Source organism: Mugil cephalus, chromosome 21 (assembly GCF_022458985.1).
Source record: "Mugil cephalus isolate CIBA_MC_2020 chromosome 21, CIBA_Mcephalus_1.1, whole genome shotgun sequence".
Lineage (NCBI taxonomy): Eukaryota > Metazoa > Chordata > Actinopteri > Mugiliformes > Mugilidae > Mugil > Mugil cephalus.
In genome coordinates, this window is record NC_061790.1 from 4,339,637 (window position 1) to 4,355,948 (window position 16,312).

A 16,312-nucleotide genomic window follows, 5' to 3' on the forward strand; every position below is an offset into this window, starting at 1 on the left:
CAGCTGAATACGTTGCGTGGTTCCATCCTGGAAGATGCAGTACCATCCACATCCAAGCATGGTCTAGGTCGAGGTCTGCCCCTCAAAGAAGTGCTGGAGTACCTCGTACCCGAGCTCAACGTTCACTGTTTGCGCCTCGCACTCAACACACCGAAGGTCACTGAGCAGCTGATGAAGCTGGACGAACAGGGGGTAAGTAGATACCACTGCTCAGGGGTGGGAAAAAAATCGATATGGCAATATATCGCGATATTTTTTTCTTAAAAACCTAATACTAGTTTTGAACGTCTTAATATTGATTTTAAATTGATTGATTTTATATGGATGAAAAAGAAAAGGTCGTGTTTTGGGCCGATTGTGAACAATTTCCACACCTTCACCACCACTTATTCTGTGCAAGTACAATAAATTGGAAATGGATAATTTGGATTAATATTGTTTTTTTTTTTTTTTACTCAATTTGCCCAATTAATTATCAGTATCATCTGATGTACATATATACAATTTGTATTTTAAGCTGCATTTAAAATTTCTCAGTGAACTATATCATATATATATATCACAATATCATAATATCGCAATAATGTATCGTATCGTGACTCAAGTATCGTATTGTGAAGTCCGTTGCCAATACCCACCCCTGCTACTGCTATCCATTTAGAAAAATAAGTGTGATTCTGATTCAAAGACTCAAGTATGCACCTATCAGCCACAACATTATAACCACTGACACAAGAAGTAAAGAATTATGAATGACAATTCAATGTTCTGCTGGGAAACTTTTGGACCTGGTATTCATTCATGTGGATGTTACTCAGACGTAACTCAACATTCAGAAGGCCCATTTGCGTCTCTGATAAGTCACGACTGTTTTGGAGGCCCAGGGGAGACCTACACAATAGTAAGAAGGCGTAATGTTACACCTGATGGACATAAGTTATATATATTCGCTAATTCTCTGAGCCAAAGACATTCACATTATACTATTTTCTGGGGCGAGAAAATTATCTTGATCTAGCATCGGATGAGTCATTTTATGTGTGGCTGTGTTTCCGTAAAGGGAAAGTTTCATTGTTGAACCAAATTATTTATTATTCCTTCTTTTGCTTTATTCATCTGTTCACTCCCACTGGCTGTTGTGTGGATACTGTTGGGTATGCATGGTGTGTCACGAGAAAAATACAAAACAAGCTCTCTGATACTCCTTCTCCATGATGCAATCATCAAACGCTGAACTTCTGAAAATGTCAACATGATTTCCTGGGAAAATGGCACCAAGATCACAGCAGAACAAGCGAAGGTTATGCTCCAAATGCCAACATGAGTTCTAGCTAAAATGTCAACATGGTTACTCTGTCATGACTTATACGCGGTAATATAGTCGCGTCGTCCCTTCTCATTGGAACAATGTCCCCTCTCTCCACAGCTGAGCTTCCAGCGGAAGGTGGGGGTGATGTACTGCATGGCGGGCCAGAGCAGCGAGGAGGAAATGTACAACAACGAAGCAGCTGGTCCTGCGTTGGAAGAGTTCCTCCATCTGCTGGGCGAGAGGGTTCGACTGAAAGGCTTCAGCAAGTATCGGGCTCAGCTGGACACCAAGAGTACGTACATGTGTGAAAGTGGCAAAAAAACAAAAAAACAACCTTCTAATGGACTTACATTGTCGCTGAAGTGTATCCATCACAGCAGGCTTAACGTCAATTGACACACACTAGGCAGAAGTTAGCATTGATTTAAGTACTGATGAGTTCAGTCGCCCAGCAAGCGTCTGATGGATCGGTGCATGAACAAGGTGCATTATGTATGTTCAATGCCTGAACTTGTGATATGATTTTTAGATGAAACGAGCAGTAAATACTTTTTCCTTTCTCGCGTATAGTACTCATATTTAACAAACGAGGTAAGGAGAGGCTGTGCATTGAGTTGAAATAGTTTGGTTAAGGGAAGTTATCAATCCATTTGGTTATATTTCATCACTTTTCCCTTGGCACCGGCAGTCCCAGCTGTCTTCAAAATATTAGCTTGCATGTCTGTGTACGTACACCGATCAGCTACAACGTTAAAATCAGGAGTTAAGTAAATAACATTGACCATCTTGTGACAGTTCAGTGTACTGGAACAACTAAAACAACATGAAAAACATGAAAAATAGCACAAGGCGTTGACCTGGCCTCCAAAGTATCTGTGGGATGATCCACTGAGGCCCCTCCCCTCAACTCATAGGACCCAAATGTCCCCCCAGAAGGTCCATGTCCAGTCTCTGATGAGTCACAACTATTTTTGAGGCATGATGGAGACTTACACAGTATTAGGAAGGTGGTCATAATGTTATGCCTGATCGGTGTACTCTATGTTCACTGACGCATACCTTTGCGAGCTACTGCTCCATTCTGCTACTCTTTAAATACTTTAATCCCACTTGTTTGTTTGGCTTATTTTCAGTGATTCTTAAGTTTCCTCAAAGGTTTTTTATTTATTTTTTTATTTCAAACATGTGACAGATGGTCTGTGTCAGCCCACCTCTGCGTTAGCTCCAGAAAAGATTAACTGCCACATTATCCTTATACCAGCCAAGTCACTTTCCAAGATCCTTTTGAAGGAGACGAAACTGTCTCGGTTGCTTGATGCGAGCGCACGCTACACACCCCTCCAGCCTCTAGTAAATTAAACACAGCCACGCGAAGCACTCCCTATAGGAGGAGTGTAATTAATTAAGGTGATGCAGCTAGGTTAAGTGTGGCCCTTTTTACACCATGTGACTGTTTCGCTCTCCGAATAGAGCACATCAATAAACTGTGGAGGTGGTTATTAACGTTCAGTGACTCTCGTTAGGGCCAAAGTATGGGAGCGCTGGGTCATGTGATCATATGCTGCAAAGGAGAAGGAATATTCTTAATTCATGCTCTTCTTATAAAAAGAGAGAGACATTGACATGCGTTTGTATCCCCCTCAGCTGACTCGACAGGCACCCACTCCTTGCACACTACTTATAAGGATTATGAGATCATGTTCCACGTGTCCACCATGTTGCCCTACACACCAAACAATAAGCAACAGGTATGTTTTTACGACGCCTCTTAAATGCACTGTCGTTTCTGGATGCTCGCGTTTTCTAGTTTTAACACCTCTCCTGCCTGTTCCTGAACTTCTGCAGTTGCTGCGGAAGCGTCACATCGGGAACGACATCGTCACGATCGTGTTCCAGGAGCCCGGCGCGCTGCCCTTCACCCCCAAAAACATCCGCTCACACTTCCAGCACGTCTTTGTGATCGTGCGGGCGCACAACCCTTGCTCTGAAAACAGCTCCTACAGGTACGTTTTAAGCAAGACTGGAGAGAGCGTGGCTCGTGTCAGCCACAACATTATGACCACTGACGGGAGAAGTGAATAACATGGATCGACCGTTTTTTTGTGACAATTTTTGGACCTGGCATTCATTCATGCGGATGTTACTTAGACATGTAGCACCCACCTAGACCAGACCAGACCAGACCAGACCAGACACCCCCACCTTATAGCAGTGACGCTATGGGTGGTGCAGCAGGATGCAGCCTGGCACAGACGCACACACAAAAATGGTTAGAACTTAAAAAGAAACATGAGCACAAGGTGTTGATCTGGTATCTGTAGGATGATCCCCACTAACAACATTCAGTTTCTCTACATCACAGGACGCCCTCAGAAGATCCATGTCTAGGCACTAGGGAGACCTACACATTATTAGATCATAATAAGGCTTAATTATATTATATATGTTATATCCACTCCCTTTTTTTTTTTTTTTACTTACACAGTCATTACCAATAACCGGATATATTTCAGCAGGGTATTGTACTACATGCATGTCAAGAAAAGTCTAGATAAACACAACATTTACAGGAATGATCTCATTCTTGTGGTATGCACATGACTTACTCCTCGTGAATCACTTTTTTTTCCGCGGCTGCTCAAACAATGACGCCGTCAACTGTTGACTCAAAGAGTTGTGTACCACTCATTCCCTTTGCGGGTTCACACCATCGCTCAGCGGGGTCAAGAGCCGTCTCCACAGCTCACGATTTATAAACCCCCGTCACAAAAGCCGCGTGACATAAAACACAATGCGCGGCCCTCGAGTCATTTCTAAGAGATGATGAACATTTTTGCCTTCCCTTTCTTTCCATTTCAAAGCCATTCATCTGTCTCGTTCAGTTCGCCCCTTTGCCTTGTTATCTATTTTTCTATCATTCTCTTATCCTGTGACTCGTCCTCCCTCTCCCGCTAATGGCTGTTTTAATTGCTGTCTTAGCGCGTTGTGTGAGGTCTTAATTGTCCCCCGCGGGGCTACTTCGTTACCGAGCGACAACACACGTGCACTCGCACACATGTAGACAAAAGTGCCTCGTGATGTAGTGACTGTGCAGTGAGATCCCGTTTACGCGCACCTTCTGTGGTGAAGTCTTCATCAGTGAAATGTTACGCATGTGTAGGTGAAACGCCGGATTTCAGAAGTAAATTATGATTCAAAGTTGCCACAGGAAGTTAAAGTGAGTCATAATTTATTAACGACGACCTAAATCCTTTGAAGCTTTGATTTGTTTCCTCCATTTGAGAAGAAGACGCACACGTAGGCACGCGGGGGAAGCCTAAAAGAAACTCGGTTGTTCTTTTTAGTTATGGCGCCGCACGCTTAATGCCTTGGGTTTTTGGCAGTGGGGCGTAGCTGTCAGTTTAAAGGTTGCTATCTTCAGTCTTCTCGATTCACTTGGGATTCCACCTGCTGCTTCCGAGCATTTTGAGATCAGAGCATAAACGGTGCTGCATCCTTCAGAAAAATGTGTCGACTCCTGAGTTGCGCGTCTGAATTTTTTTATACGTACGGACAGTCGCTGTGAATCACGGTTGTTTGCCGTGACCAGGTTGCATGTTTTCACTTCTTAGCTGCGAGCGTCTAAATTTGCCTGTTAATTCCGACTGCTCTCAAATAATGAGCCGTCGTTGGCTGCAGCCCAAACTAGTTATGATACAAAGAGTACTAAAAAAATTAGCCAAACACATTACAGCCCTGCTGAAAGAGACGCTGTGCAGTTAAAGGCTCATCACCATAATCAGCCTTGTAATCAAAAACCTAAGTAATTCAGAGTTAATATCCAGAAATGCAAGTAACGCACCAATCTACAAACAACTCCAGGGCCATTTTCAAGTAAAGGAATGATGTTTTTTAACATGCACCATCGGAGTCATGAGGGTATTGACTACTAGAGTAGACAAACACACAGCAGATTATATGGTGATGACTGGATCTCACAAATCGCACATGAACATCCCCCCTCTTCCAGGCTTCTACTCCGATTATTCATTTTGCAATGTGACAGTTTTATGTGGCGCCTTTGGGGTCTGCACAAACTAGTGTAAATAACTACCATGTTTCAGGGCTATAACAGGACTGAAGCCCTTCATAAGATATCGCTATAGACTTAGACCTCAATGTTCCACGAGGGAAAGCTCGGTTGCACATAAAAGTAGCGTTTTTAAAAACCGCAAGTAAAAAGAGTTGTAAAATAAAAATCAATATTATCTAGTAAAATAAAATAAAATTCTCAAGCCAAAACTTTCCATCTAGGCCTGAAAGTTTTATTTTCCTATAGATATTCATTATTTATGTAAAAAAACAAAAGCAGGAGAAAACAGGAAGAAACTGAACTGGCTTCAAACCCCTACCTTACTTTATATCGCTACTAACATTGTACTCGTGAGCGAATGCACAGTTTTTCTTTTTTGTGATTACCATGCGTATGTTTTAAATTAATCACATCTCCTGGCTCCTTCCCTGATCTGTTTCATTTGCTGTTTGTTGCCATGAAAATACTGGAAACAACATTTTTTTTGCTCAAACGCTTGGAGCAAAAAACTCATATTTTTTTGTAACGTCAGTGCTGTTTCCACATTTAAAGACACACATACACACCAAAGTTGGGAAAAACCCTTTTTTTTTAACTCAGGGTACGTGACAATCCGAGATCAAGTATCTCGCTATGACCCTAAATGCTGTGTAACATAACTGCCTTATGCTTTGAGGTGTAGATGTCACAAATAAGTACCGTCCCCTTCATGCGTGCTCGTACCTGAACCTCCCACTCCATCAGGTATTGACATGTTCTTTTTCTTGGCCTGGCTCAGTGGGCAGCAGGTCGTGGATGCTGGAAGAGCAGAGCTGCCCACACACTGGATATTTATAAGACCACAAATCACTGAAACCACAGGAATTTGCTCTTTCATTTCTTCTGCCAAACCTCCTGCCATGAGGATCCCACAGCAGCAGCAGCAGCCTCACGGCCCTGCAATCCTCACTGCACTACATTCTCCTCTTTCCTCATTCGTTCACCCTTGTTGTTTTTGTTTTGTTTAACCATTCATTCTTTTATATTATGCTTTCTCTGTCTTGTCCTCTTGCCTTCATACCTCTACCTACGTCTCTACCGTCCCTTTTCCCTGTCCTGCGTGAGTCACAGGTCCGCGGTTGATTGACTCACAGGTGTTCGAGATCAGCACAAGTGCTTTTAGAGCTCGGGCTGCAACGCACTGAGTGCTGTTTTGTAGTGATGGAGAAGAATAAGAATAAAAGGTCACATTTTATTTTAATCATTTGTTCTGGCTGCTTACAGCCACTTTTGCCGCTCCTCGCTGAAATGCCCTGCGTGATTCATTTGTCATAACTACAGTAACGCGGGCAAATATGGCTGCGCCGCTCCCGTCGCTTTCTCCGGTTTGAGCTTGTCACTCAAAAATGTGAGTTCGGAGATTGACGACGTGCTAGTGAGAGTTTGAATAAAACTTACTCATGTTTTATAATCGATGAATGGCGTCTTTAACTTCTTCTTTACTACAGAATAGTGCCATTTTTCACGACGCTTCATGCAGCGTTGACCTTATTACAGAAAGACGTGATTACTATATTCTGACATTAATTAACATGCGCGGTGTCGAGTGTGATTTGCTGAGCATGGTGATTATAATTGAAAACTCAGCTCCAGTATTTATCTTGGAAGAAGTTGCTTGTAGTTTTAGGTCTACAGTATGCACACATAAATATGCTGTAAATACATCGGGTATTTGTTCACGTCCGAAACACAACAGATATGACGATGCAGCGACTCCCAGACTCTGACCACGAACCAATAATCGCATAAATCAAATACTGACAGCGCTGTCTTGCTGTTTTGAGGTCAGAGGGTGGGCGGATTATTCTATGGAGATGCTTAAAGTTTGTGCTGCTGCAGTAGATACAAACATGCATGTTATTCGGCTTCCGTTCAAAGAATTTATTATTATTTTTAAGTCATTTTCGGCAAACCTTGCAGCAGGAACCACCAGGGATGAATGTAAATATAGAATGCAAAGTTATTTGCCTAATCGCCATAACTGATTATGTCACTGTAGCCCTATTCGCATGGGATTAGTTTTACTTGAGGATGTCCTGTGATTCAAATATTACCCCCGTACATCTGGTATTACATGTGGTGCATTCACACGGGATAAACAAACTCGTGTTTTATTCACATCCACGTTTCGTTGTTATGGCTCTGCTACTTTCCACCTCAAACCACTCCGTGTCAGAGGCAATAAAAATGTATTTTTGATACTATTTATTTTACATCTGGACTTTGCGCTCTAACATCTGTCCAAACTTTGAGTTATAGCACGTCCTTCATGATTCTTAAGTGACAAGAGGCAGAAAAAAGCTGCAAATCAAACAAAAGTTGCAAAAAAGTAAAAGCTCACCTCTAAATCAGAGAAATGTCGTTTCGCACTGGATTAGTACATTCAGAGGACCTCTGTGTTACGAGAATAATAGTAGATAAATTGAGTAATTGTAATTTTTACTGTCACGGATGATTCACACGGGATTAAAATCACGGGTCAATAGAAATTGCATAAGGTTCCTGGTAAAACTAATCCCATAATTAATGCAGCCATGAGTAACAATGATGCTAAGCAAACTACTTTGACGTTGCATTTCAAGAAGCTGTGGTTTTCAGTACAATTCAACTTGGCCAAGAAAAAGAACTGCAGATGAGGGAAGAGCAACACATGGACTGCGTTTGCTATCTAGTGTACTTTATAGATCTTACATCCTTTAATTCAAGTAAAGTAAAAAATTCAAGATTTTAGATATAATTTCACTCTATAGACACAAATGCTTCCATTTATTTATTTATTTATTTTGAATAACACAGATGTTCAAGGAAGCACGACATGGTAAACAAGTCAAATAACAGGCGCTTCCATTTTTCTTCCATTGCTAAAGTCTTATTTAAAATATTCAAGCGATAAAATGGAAATGGGCACAAAGTTTGACCACAACAGCTGCAGCAACCACACACACACACACACACACACACACACACACACACACACACACACACACACACACACACACACACACACACACACACTACCTGCTTCTTGTTTCTGCTTGTAAGGACTCAGCACATATGCCACATATGCTGTGACGGTAATGCAGGCGACCTTTGGCATTTCATTTGCCACCAGCTTTACTGTATATATGTTTGTGTATTCACTCTTTACGGAGCAGTCAGCCAGGAAAAAAAAAGTAAGTCTACCTCCGTCTGTCACAATCAAGGAAAGGTGGGAAACGAGGTGTCAACAATTGTCGCCTGGTATAATTGAACACCACAAGTGTCGGGTGAGGACAGGGAGTCTCTGAGGTATGTTTAGAAATATGTGGGTGACATAGGTATTGCTTGTTAGACAAAGCGATTAATCCCGGTGTCAACATGTTCGCTGGTGCGTGTCAGCAGGGAAGCGTGTGGGATTAGGGCCCCGACTTCCTCGCCACTTTTGTCAACCGGCAATTATCACCTGTGAGAGGATCTGTGATTGACCTAATTTGGTTCACGACGAGACAGGTGACCCACGTGTCAACATAAAGCCGTTGCCTTTTTTTTTATCAGCTGTTCCAGACTATATTTGGTTCCGCAGTCTAGGATTGTTTGTCATGCATTCTTTTCTAGCGAGCAAACCTTTTCTCCCACGCACACTCCCTGTCCCTTTCTCGGCCATATTTTCCTTCCCTCTCGCTCTGGACTTTCCTGCGCTTTGGACTGGAGATTTAGAGCAGCAGTTTCCCCCCTCGTCCTCCCCGTCTCTCCTTGATCTTCGTGGCTGCTCAGCTGAGTTCCCGACATTCCAGAGAGGGCACAAAACCTCAGATGGCCGTTACAGGGACTTAGCGAAAAAAGGGAAAGGCGTTCGGGAAAGACAAGGCAGCAAACACACGTTACCTGTATATTCAGTTGTGATTTTTGTGAGGTAAAACCACCCAATAAATACACCAAAGATCATAGATTTGCATCGTTTACTACTTCAATCTAAACATTTTTGTCTTTGTGAGTTTTTTGACTCATTGGATTAAATGAGAAGCTTTGTCCAAACCTTTGACTGGTAGCGTACACTGATCAGGCATAACATTATGACCGCCTTCCTAATATTGTTTAGGTCTGTTTGTGGGGTCTGGCCTTTGGGTCCTGTGGGTTGAGGGGAGGGTCCTCTGTGGATCGTCCCACGGATACTTAATCAGTTTGGGATCTAGTGAATTTGGAGACCAGGTCAAAACCATGTGCTGTGCTTTCATGTTTAAGTAACGAGTGGAGTTTCCACAACCATGACAGTCGGATCATTCGCCGCGTTCCACAGATGTTTTAATTTTGAGTTGTTCCTGAACCGTTTCTGTGTGCGTGTCTTTGTCAGGCTGTATCCTGCTGGGGATGGCATCAAGGATTGTCATTGCTGTGGGTTAGTGGGGGGGGCTGGTCTGGTCTGCGTGGGTGGTAACATCCACACAAACGCCAGGTCCAAAAGTTTCCCAGCGGAACATTGAATTGCCACAAGATGACCGATGTTATTTACTTCTGCTGTCATAATGTTGTGGCTGATCGGTGTATATAAACCCTGCTCTGCTGCGGAACATGCCAGCTGTTTTTAATTAGTCTTAATGACGTGAATACTTGAAGCGTTAGATGTGACATTTCGAGTTGATTTACTTTATAATAAAAGACTGAATTGAAGCCACAGAATCTATTATTAAATTCTTGGCGAATACTGTAACAAAACGATTATTTAAATATCTCCCTCCCTTCTCTCTCTTTTAATGTCCCTTCCTCTTCTCCTCTTCGTCTCGCTCGCAGCGTGGCGGTCACCCGCTCCAAAGACGTGCCCTCTTTCGGCCCCCCTATCCCGGAGGGCGTGACCTTCCCCAAGTCGTCCGTGTTCCGGGACTTCCTGCTCGCCAAAGTCATCAACGCCGAAAACGCAGCGCACAAATCGCACAAGTTCCGGGCCATGGCCACCAGGACGCGCCAGGAGTACTTGCGCGACCTCGCCGAGCGCCACACCACCAGCACGCCGATCGACCCCTCGGGAAAGTTCCCTTTCATCTCGCTCGCCCACAAGAAGAAGGAGAAGAGTCGGCCGTACGGGGGGGCGGAGCTGCGGAGCCTCGGGGCGGTGACCTGGCCCGTCCACGCTGAGGATCACGGCAACGGAGGGGAGCTCGAGGGCCTTCTGGCCGTCTCCAATGACTTCCTCATCCTGTTGGACCAGGAGGCCAAGGCCGTGGTGTTCAACTGTGCCACTAAGGATGTGATTGGGTGGACGCTCAGCAGCCCGGCGTCTTTAAAGATTTTCTACGAGCGGGGAGAGAGCGTCTCTCTGAGGAGTATCAATAATAATACGGAAGATTTCAAAGAAGTGGTCAAACGACTTGAGGTAAGAATTTATACACACTAACCCTAAACATCCGCCTGCACATCAAAAAATAAGCTTGCGGTGTTTGAGTTACCGTAATTCAAAGTGTGGCTGGGCACTGGGAAGTTGCACTTTCTAGGGAAAAAAAGCTGCCATTACGGTAATGATGATGCTCCACTGCTGACGGCTGCAGGATGGGGAGCACCAGGAAGAGGGAGTTGTTTGGAGGATTTTGTTGGCAAAAATTAAGTTTGTTCTATCCACACAAAAGCACAACTTCCTAGTGTTCAGCCACGCTTTGGATATTGTCAATAGCGCAAACCACTGTGAATTACGGTAATTCAAATACCACGTGTTTTAACGGATCACCAATGATCCATTAAAGGGTTTTAAAAGGTTAAATATTCTCATAAGACTGGAGGTTTATCAAGCTTAGATGATGTGTGCGTCAAGACTTTGACTTCACATGTGAAGTTATTATTTATTGATGTTGGAAGTTTCCATATGCACCATAAGCTCTAACCCTAATAGATATAAAGACACTGGTAAATGAACACATGGTAATTCAAATACAGCTCTAACCCCCAACCTCTAACCCTCATACATCAACAAGCATCACTAACACTGAATCACTTAGTCTGTTATCATCTGTTATCTGTTATTTTTTCATTAGTTAACAGCTTCAAAAACAGTGTACTTTAAAAGTCTCTCATTACTCATTACATCCTTTACAGGAAAACATTTAAAATAGCGTCTTTTTCTAAAAGATTGAGACAAATTTCAGAATGCATGTTCACCCCTTTAATGAGACTCGGGACTCGCTGCGTTCACACTACCAAAAGAAAATGTGGACCGACTACCTCCAAATGTGATCTCAGTGCGTCCCGGGGATGTTCACACCTGTGTTTCATGTCATCGGATCCTAATGCAAGGTGTGAAGAGGCCCTGAAATTTTGGAAATGTGTTATTTACTGCATTTTTCTTAATTACATCTGTCATGACATTTAGGTTCGGGTTCAGGTTCAGGTTACTTTATTTATACCCGCAGGTGATGACATCCTTTTACACTGACTAATAACAAACTGGGCTACATGGGTTCCACCAAGTATATAAAAGGTCTTGTTATCGTAGCTGTGGACGTATTTGTGATTGTGGCTGGTAGTTTTTATATCTCTTTTGGCTGATCCCACAAAACAAATCAAACTCCCGTGTGATGGTTGGAGGACTCCGGGGTGAGACCAGGGGTGACAAACAACTCATTCACATAATGACTCGACTCGCACCGAGTGAAGAGACCAAATCAATGGAGGTTTCTGTTCGCCCGCTGCTGATCCCGGTACCTGGCGCACGCAGCAGTCGCTCCTACTATTCATACGTCGGCTGTCAGTCTGCCAGAACGACAATATTTTTGTGTCTACGTGCCAGAGCCGCTGTCTCACTACCGGCCTCGGCTTATTGAGGGAGTTTTTACAGAAACACCTCTGGACCACATACTCCTAATGGCTCATACACCTACACGCGGCAGTGAAGTGATGCTCGTTCGTTCGTTCGTCCTTTTGCTGTTTCCATGGAAACTGGTTGGGGGAGGGGGTGGAGGGGTGGTGGAGGGGGGAAGGTGTTTTCTTATGTAATCGCCAGTGCTTTAGAATACATTCATCTCCTCAGCCTTCCCCTACCTTCAGACAGTGATGCTTTTTATCTTGTGCTTATGTAACCTGCGTTGATTTCACCGTCGTACGTTAAAACATTAAAAAACACACGTTACTTGGCTCACGTGTTACTAAGGAGGTGACCCTCACGTCCCATCTTTCCCCCCTTTTGTCTTCTTCTTTGCCTTTTTTTAAATTTTTTATTTCTTGTGGTCTCTCTGTCTCCCACGCACATTCGGAAAAACATCAGAGAGCGCCATAACAATTCTCATCAGGTGCTTTCGCTATCAGTCTGCAGCATGATTTATTCACACTGTCCTGTGAAGTTTGACTTCTGTGGAGCTTTTCGCTAACGCCGTGTTCAGACGGAGAAACACAAGGAGCCCCGAAGCCTCCAGGCAATTTCAGCGCAGGGAAAATAGAGACAAAGGGGGGAGTGTTGCGACTGAACGCGGTGAAAAGTTAGTCGACAGTGAGGTGTGCTTTTGTCGAATCCTTCATCAGCTCCACTTGCTCTTTTTGCAGTTTGATAGGTCAACCAGGTTGTTTCCCCTTTAAGAGGTTCTATAAGATCTGTTTTCGCTGTTTTCAACCCCGCTCTCTGTGAAACAGGCCGCTTTGTGGCGTCGCCTGAATGCTAAGCGCCACATCCTCACACGAAGAAACAGGGAAAAAAAAAGTTCAAAAGATATTCTTCTTCTTCTTCTTCTTCTTCTTCTTCTATAAGCGTCACATCTTGTGTTCACACAGACTCAAGTGTCAGAGCGAGAGACAAACCGGCTTTCATTTCTGTTATCTCTCCAGCGTTTCGTGATTGCGAGCACGCACACATCTACTGATCCGTGTGCTACTTATTCTGGGGCGCTAATTCATCTTGCCCAGAGAAAAAATAAAAACCTCTTCTTAAAATGAAGGAGGGGGGCACGTGTACATATATGGTGAATGCACGCCACCCTGTTTTCTGTTGAGGTTTTCCAAACTTGTTCCTCCATCTTCTGTCCTCCACTCAACATGTACTTTATTCATCTCTCCACTTTGTTCAGTCCCTCACTAAAGGCTGCGAGACGTCGGAGATGACGCTTCGCCGGAACGGCCTGGGACAGCTCGGCTTCCACGTCAACTACGAAGGCATCGTGGCTGAGGTACGGCGTCCGTCTCTGAAACACCTCCGTTTACATGTAGCACGTCTGGCTAAGATTAGACCCTGTTCTGCAGCTTTGAATTATTTACTAATGAAAGACGGTCTTTTCAGCGCAGTGTAACAGATTTCTACACACATTTCCTATCGAACCAGTTGAGGTGTGAATATGCCTTTTGTTTTAATATAATCTGTCCTGCCTCTTTCTTTTTTTTTCACGCGTAATCACGTGTTCACAACATTTGCTACTGGTTTAGAGAGGAATTAATTAATTAGGTTGACTAATGATGGACTGTTTTACTGTGATGATGAGTAAATATTGTAGAATAATCCCACACTAGTAGTAAAACAGGTTTACATGGACCCGTGATGTTATCAAGATGAAATGAAGAAACCGTTTCATTTATTTTCATGTATTTATTCATATATGTCTGTAACAATCAATAGCAGCACAACCGGCTACCGTAATAGTTGTAGTCTGCGCGCAACAATTTTTTTTCCCTCATTCATAAAAAGCTAATATTGGGGACATTTTAGGGGACAGGACTTTAGAAGGGGGACAGGTCATCCAAAACAGGGGCCGTCCTCAGAAATCAGGGACGTCCTGTCACCCTAAAATAACACTTGATTGCCACTTAATTTTTCAGACCTTTCCATCTTCACCACACCTTGAAGTGACGCAGTTGCACCATGCGTGTTTAGAAACGCTACTTTGAAAATGGTCCGGTCTGAAACAGCGTCTTGCAATGCAACCTACCCAACGCTGTGTAATCAAATACACCAGTATATTAAAAATTTATATAATAATGGAAAAAAATACCGGTTTATTTTATTTTTCTTGTGATTTTTTGTGTTTACTTTTATGTGCAACAAAGCTATTCGTTCTATTCGGTATAAATCAGCCCTGACTCACAGCCATCCACTTCCTCTCCAAAATAGCCCACAACTAGCACAATAGCCACAAATCATTTCAGACGTGTGATTTAATTATAGAGAATAGTGGTAATGTTGATAATGACAGTTTTCTGTTTGTTTATACTCATGCATTTCCAGTAACGTCAAAGGTCGTTGCTAATTCCTCATTTTTCCAAATTTTTTCTCCTCCTCCTCCTATTTTTGTCAGATAGAACCACGAGATGAAACATGTTGCAGCTGCTGGATGTTACCTGTAAAACCGTCATTATTATTTTTTGTTGCAGGTGGAGCCGTACGGCTACGCCTGGCAGGCGGGGCTGCGGCAGGGAAGCCGCTTGGTGGAAATCTGCAAGGTTGCCGTGGCAACGCTGACCCACGAGCAGATGATCGACCTCCTGAGGACCTCGGTGACGGTGCGCGTTGTCATCATCCCGCCGCATGATGATGCCACTCCCCGCAGGTACGTGGGGAAGGGAAGCTACGCTATGATTTAACTGCTGTTTAATTAGTAATTTGATTGGTTTATACATAGAATCCAGCATGTGAAAGTATTTATTTGACATCTAAACTCTCATTGCCTTAAGCCCTAAACTAAACCTCTCCCTCCTCTCTGGTCAGGGGCTGCTCGGAGCTCTACCGGGCGCCGGTGTCAGAATACAAGGGCAGCAGCAGCGACAGCGGATCCTTCGAGTACAAATTCCCCTTCCGCAGCAACAACAACAAATGGCAGCGGACGTCGAGCAGCCCTCAGCAGTCGCTGACGGCCTCGCCGCAGCCCCACACGCCCAACCGAGCCATCAGCCTGGGCAGCTCGGTGGGAAAGACCCTGTCAGCCGAGAGGCTGGAGAGGGGCGCCGTCATCCCCCGCAGCGTCAGCAGCGACGGCCGACCTCTAGACACCAAGAGGTCAGAGCCTGTTGCCTTTTTCTTTTCTTTTTTTTTTTTTTATTTAAAAAAAAAACAAAAATGGAATTTTGGAAAACTGCTTCCATCCAGGTGGGGAGGGTAGGAAACATTTCCTAAAGAGAGCGCGCACTGGAAAATATTTTATTTTGAACGGCAGAGCTCTGAGCAGCTGCTGAACTGATCATCCAGACTTTTGGTATTTATGATTTTTTATTTATTTTTTTATTATTTCCTGCTTTTGTTTCATACGTAACCATGGTGCGGATTATAAAAAGTTAGTAGGTCAACAAAGCAGATAAAACGGAGCCGGTGGTCAGAGCCAATGCTTTTTTTTTGTTATTCATGACTTTTTTAATAATAGTTAAGGTTTTATCTGATACCAGGAACTTTTGAAACGGTGTCCGAACCGGTGCTTACAGAATGAAAAACATACAAACTTTGGTATCTTTTTTAATTTTAAGGCATTTTCTCTTGTGCAAGTTGAACAGAATATTAATTTAAATAATATAAATACAACTAAGATCAAGAAATAAATTAACCAATATAAAATAAAATTCACAACACGCTGTCATAATTATCATAATAAAAAGAATGTATGAAAACCAGCAGCAATACAGAGCATATAAAATACAGAGAACATGCCAAAAAAGTCACAAGATTTTTCAGTACTTTCAGTCAACTTTAAATCTATAAGTGTTTCAGCAGCACCTATTATCTTACATAAGTTTCTGCCTTGTGAATTTCCTCCACGTTTTCTTTTGTCAATGGTTGAAGGGAAAAAAACGAACAGACCGCTGCATGCGATTACAACGGTGTTTGCTTTACATGCATTAATTTAACTCATTCATTTTACAACACTAACTTACTCATGCTACATTAATTACACATTAATAACATTAAGTTCAACACGTGAAGAAGAACGGCTGCCGTCATCATCATCATCATCTGTGAAGTCTAT

The 16,312-nt window shown here is 43.2% G+C and overlaps 1 protein-coding gene across 4 annotated transcripts in view; it reads left to right on the forward strand.

Moving 5' to 3' along the window:
• The window catches only part of sipa1l1 (signal-induced proliferation-associated 1 like 1), an 82,810-nt gene that overhangs the window by 49,037 nt on the left and 17,461 nt on the right, over window positions 1–16,312 (forward strand). For all 4 annotated transcript variants that reach the window (XM_047573653.1, XM_047573649.1, XM_047573651.1 and 1 more), the window contains 8 exons: window positions 4–192; window positions 1,427–1,601; window positions 2,954–3,057; window positions 3,155–3,312; window positions 10,188–10,767; window positions 13,439–13,537; window positions 14,733–14,908; window positions 15,067–15,354. In XM_047573653.1, coding sequence (XP_047429609.1) covers window positions 4–192; window positions 1,427–1,601; window positions 2,954–3,057; window positions 3,155–3,312; window positions 10,188–10,767; window positions 13,439–13,537; window positions 14,733–14,908; window positions 15,067–15,354 — 1,769 coding nt within the window. The remainder of the gene's footprint in view (window positions 1–3; window positions 193–1,426; window positions 1,602–2,953; window positions 3,058–3,154; window positions 3,313–10,187; window positions 10,768–13,438; window positions 13,538–14,732; window positions 14,909–15,066; window positions 15,355–16,312) is intronic.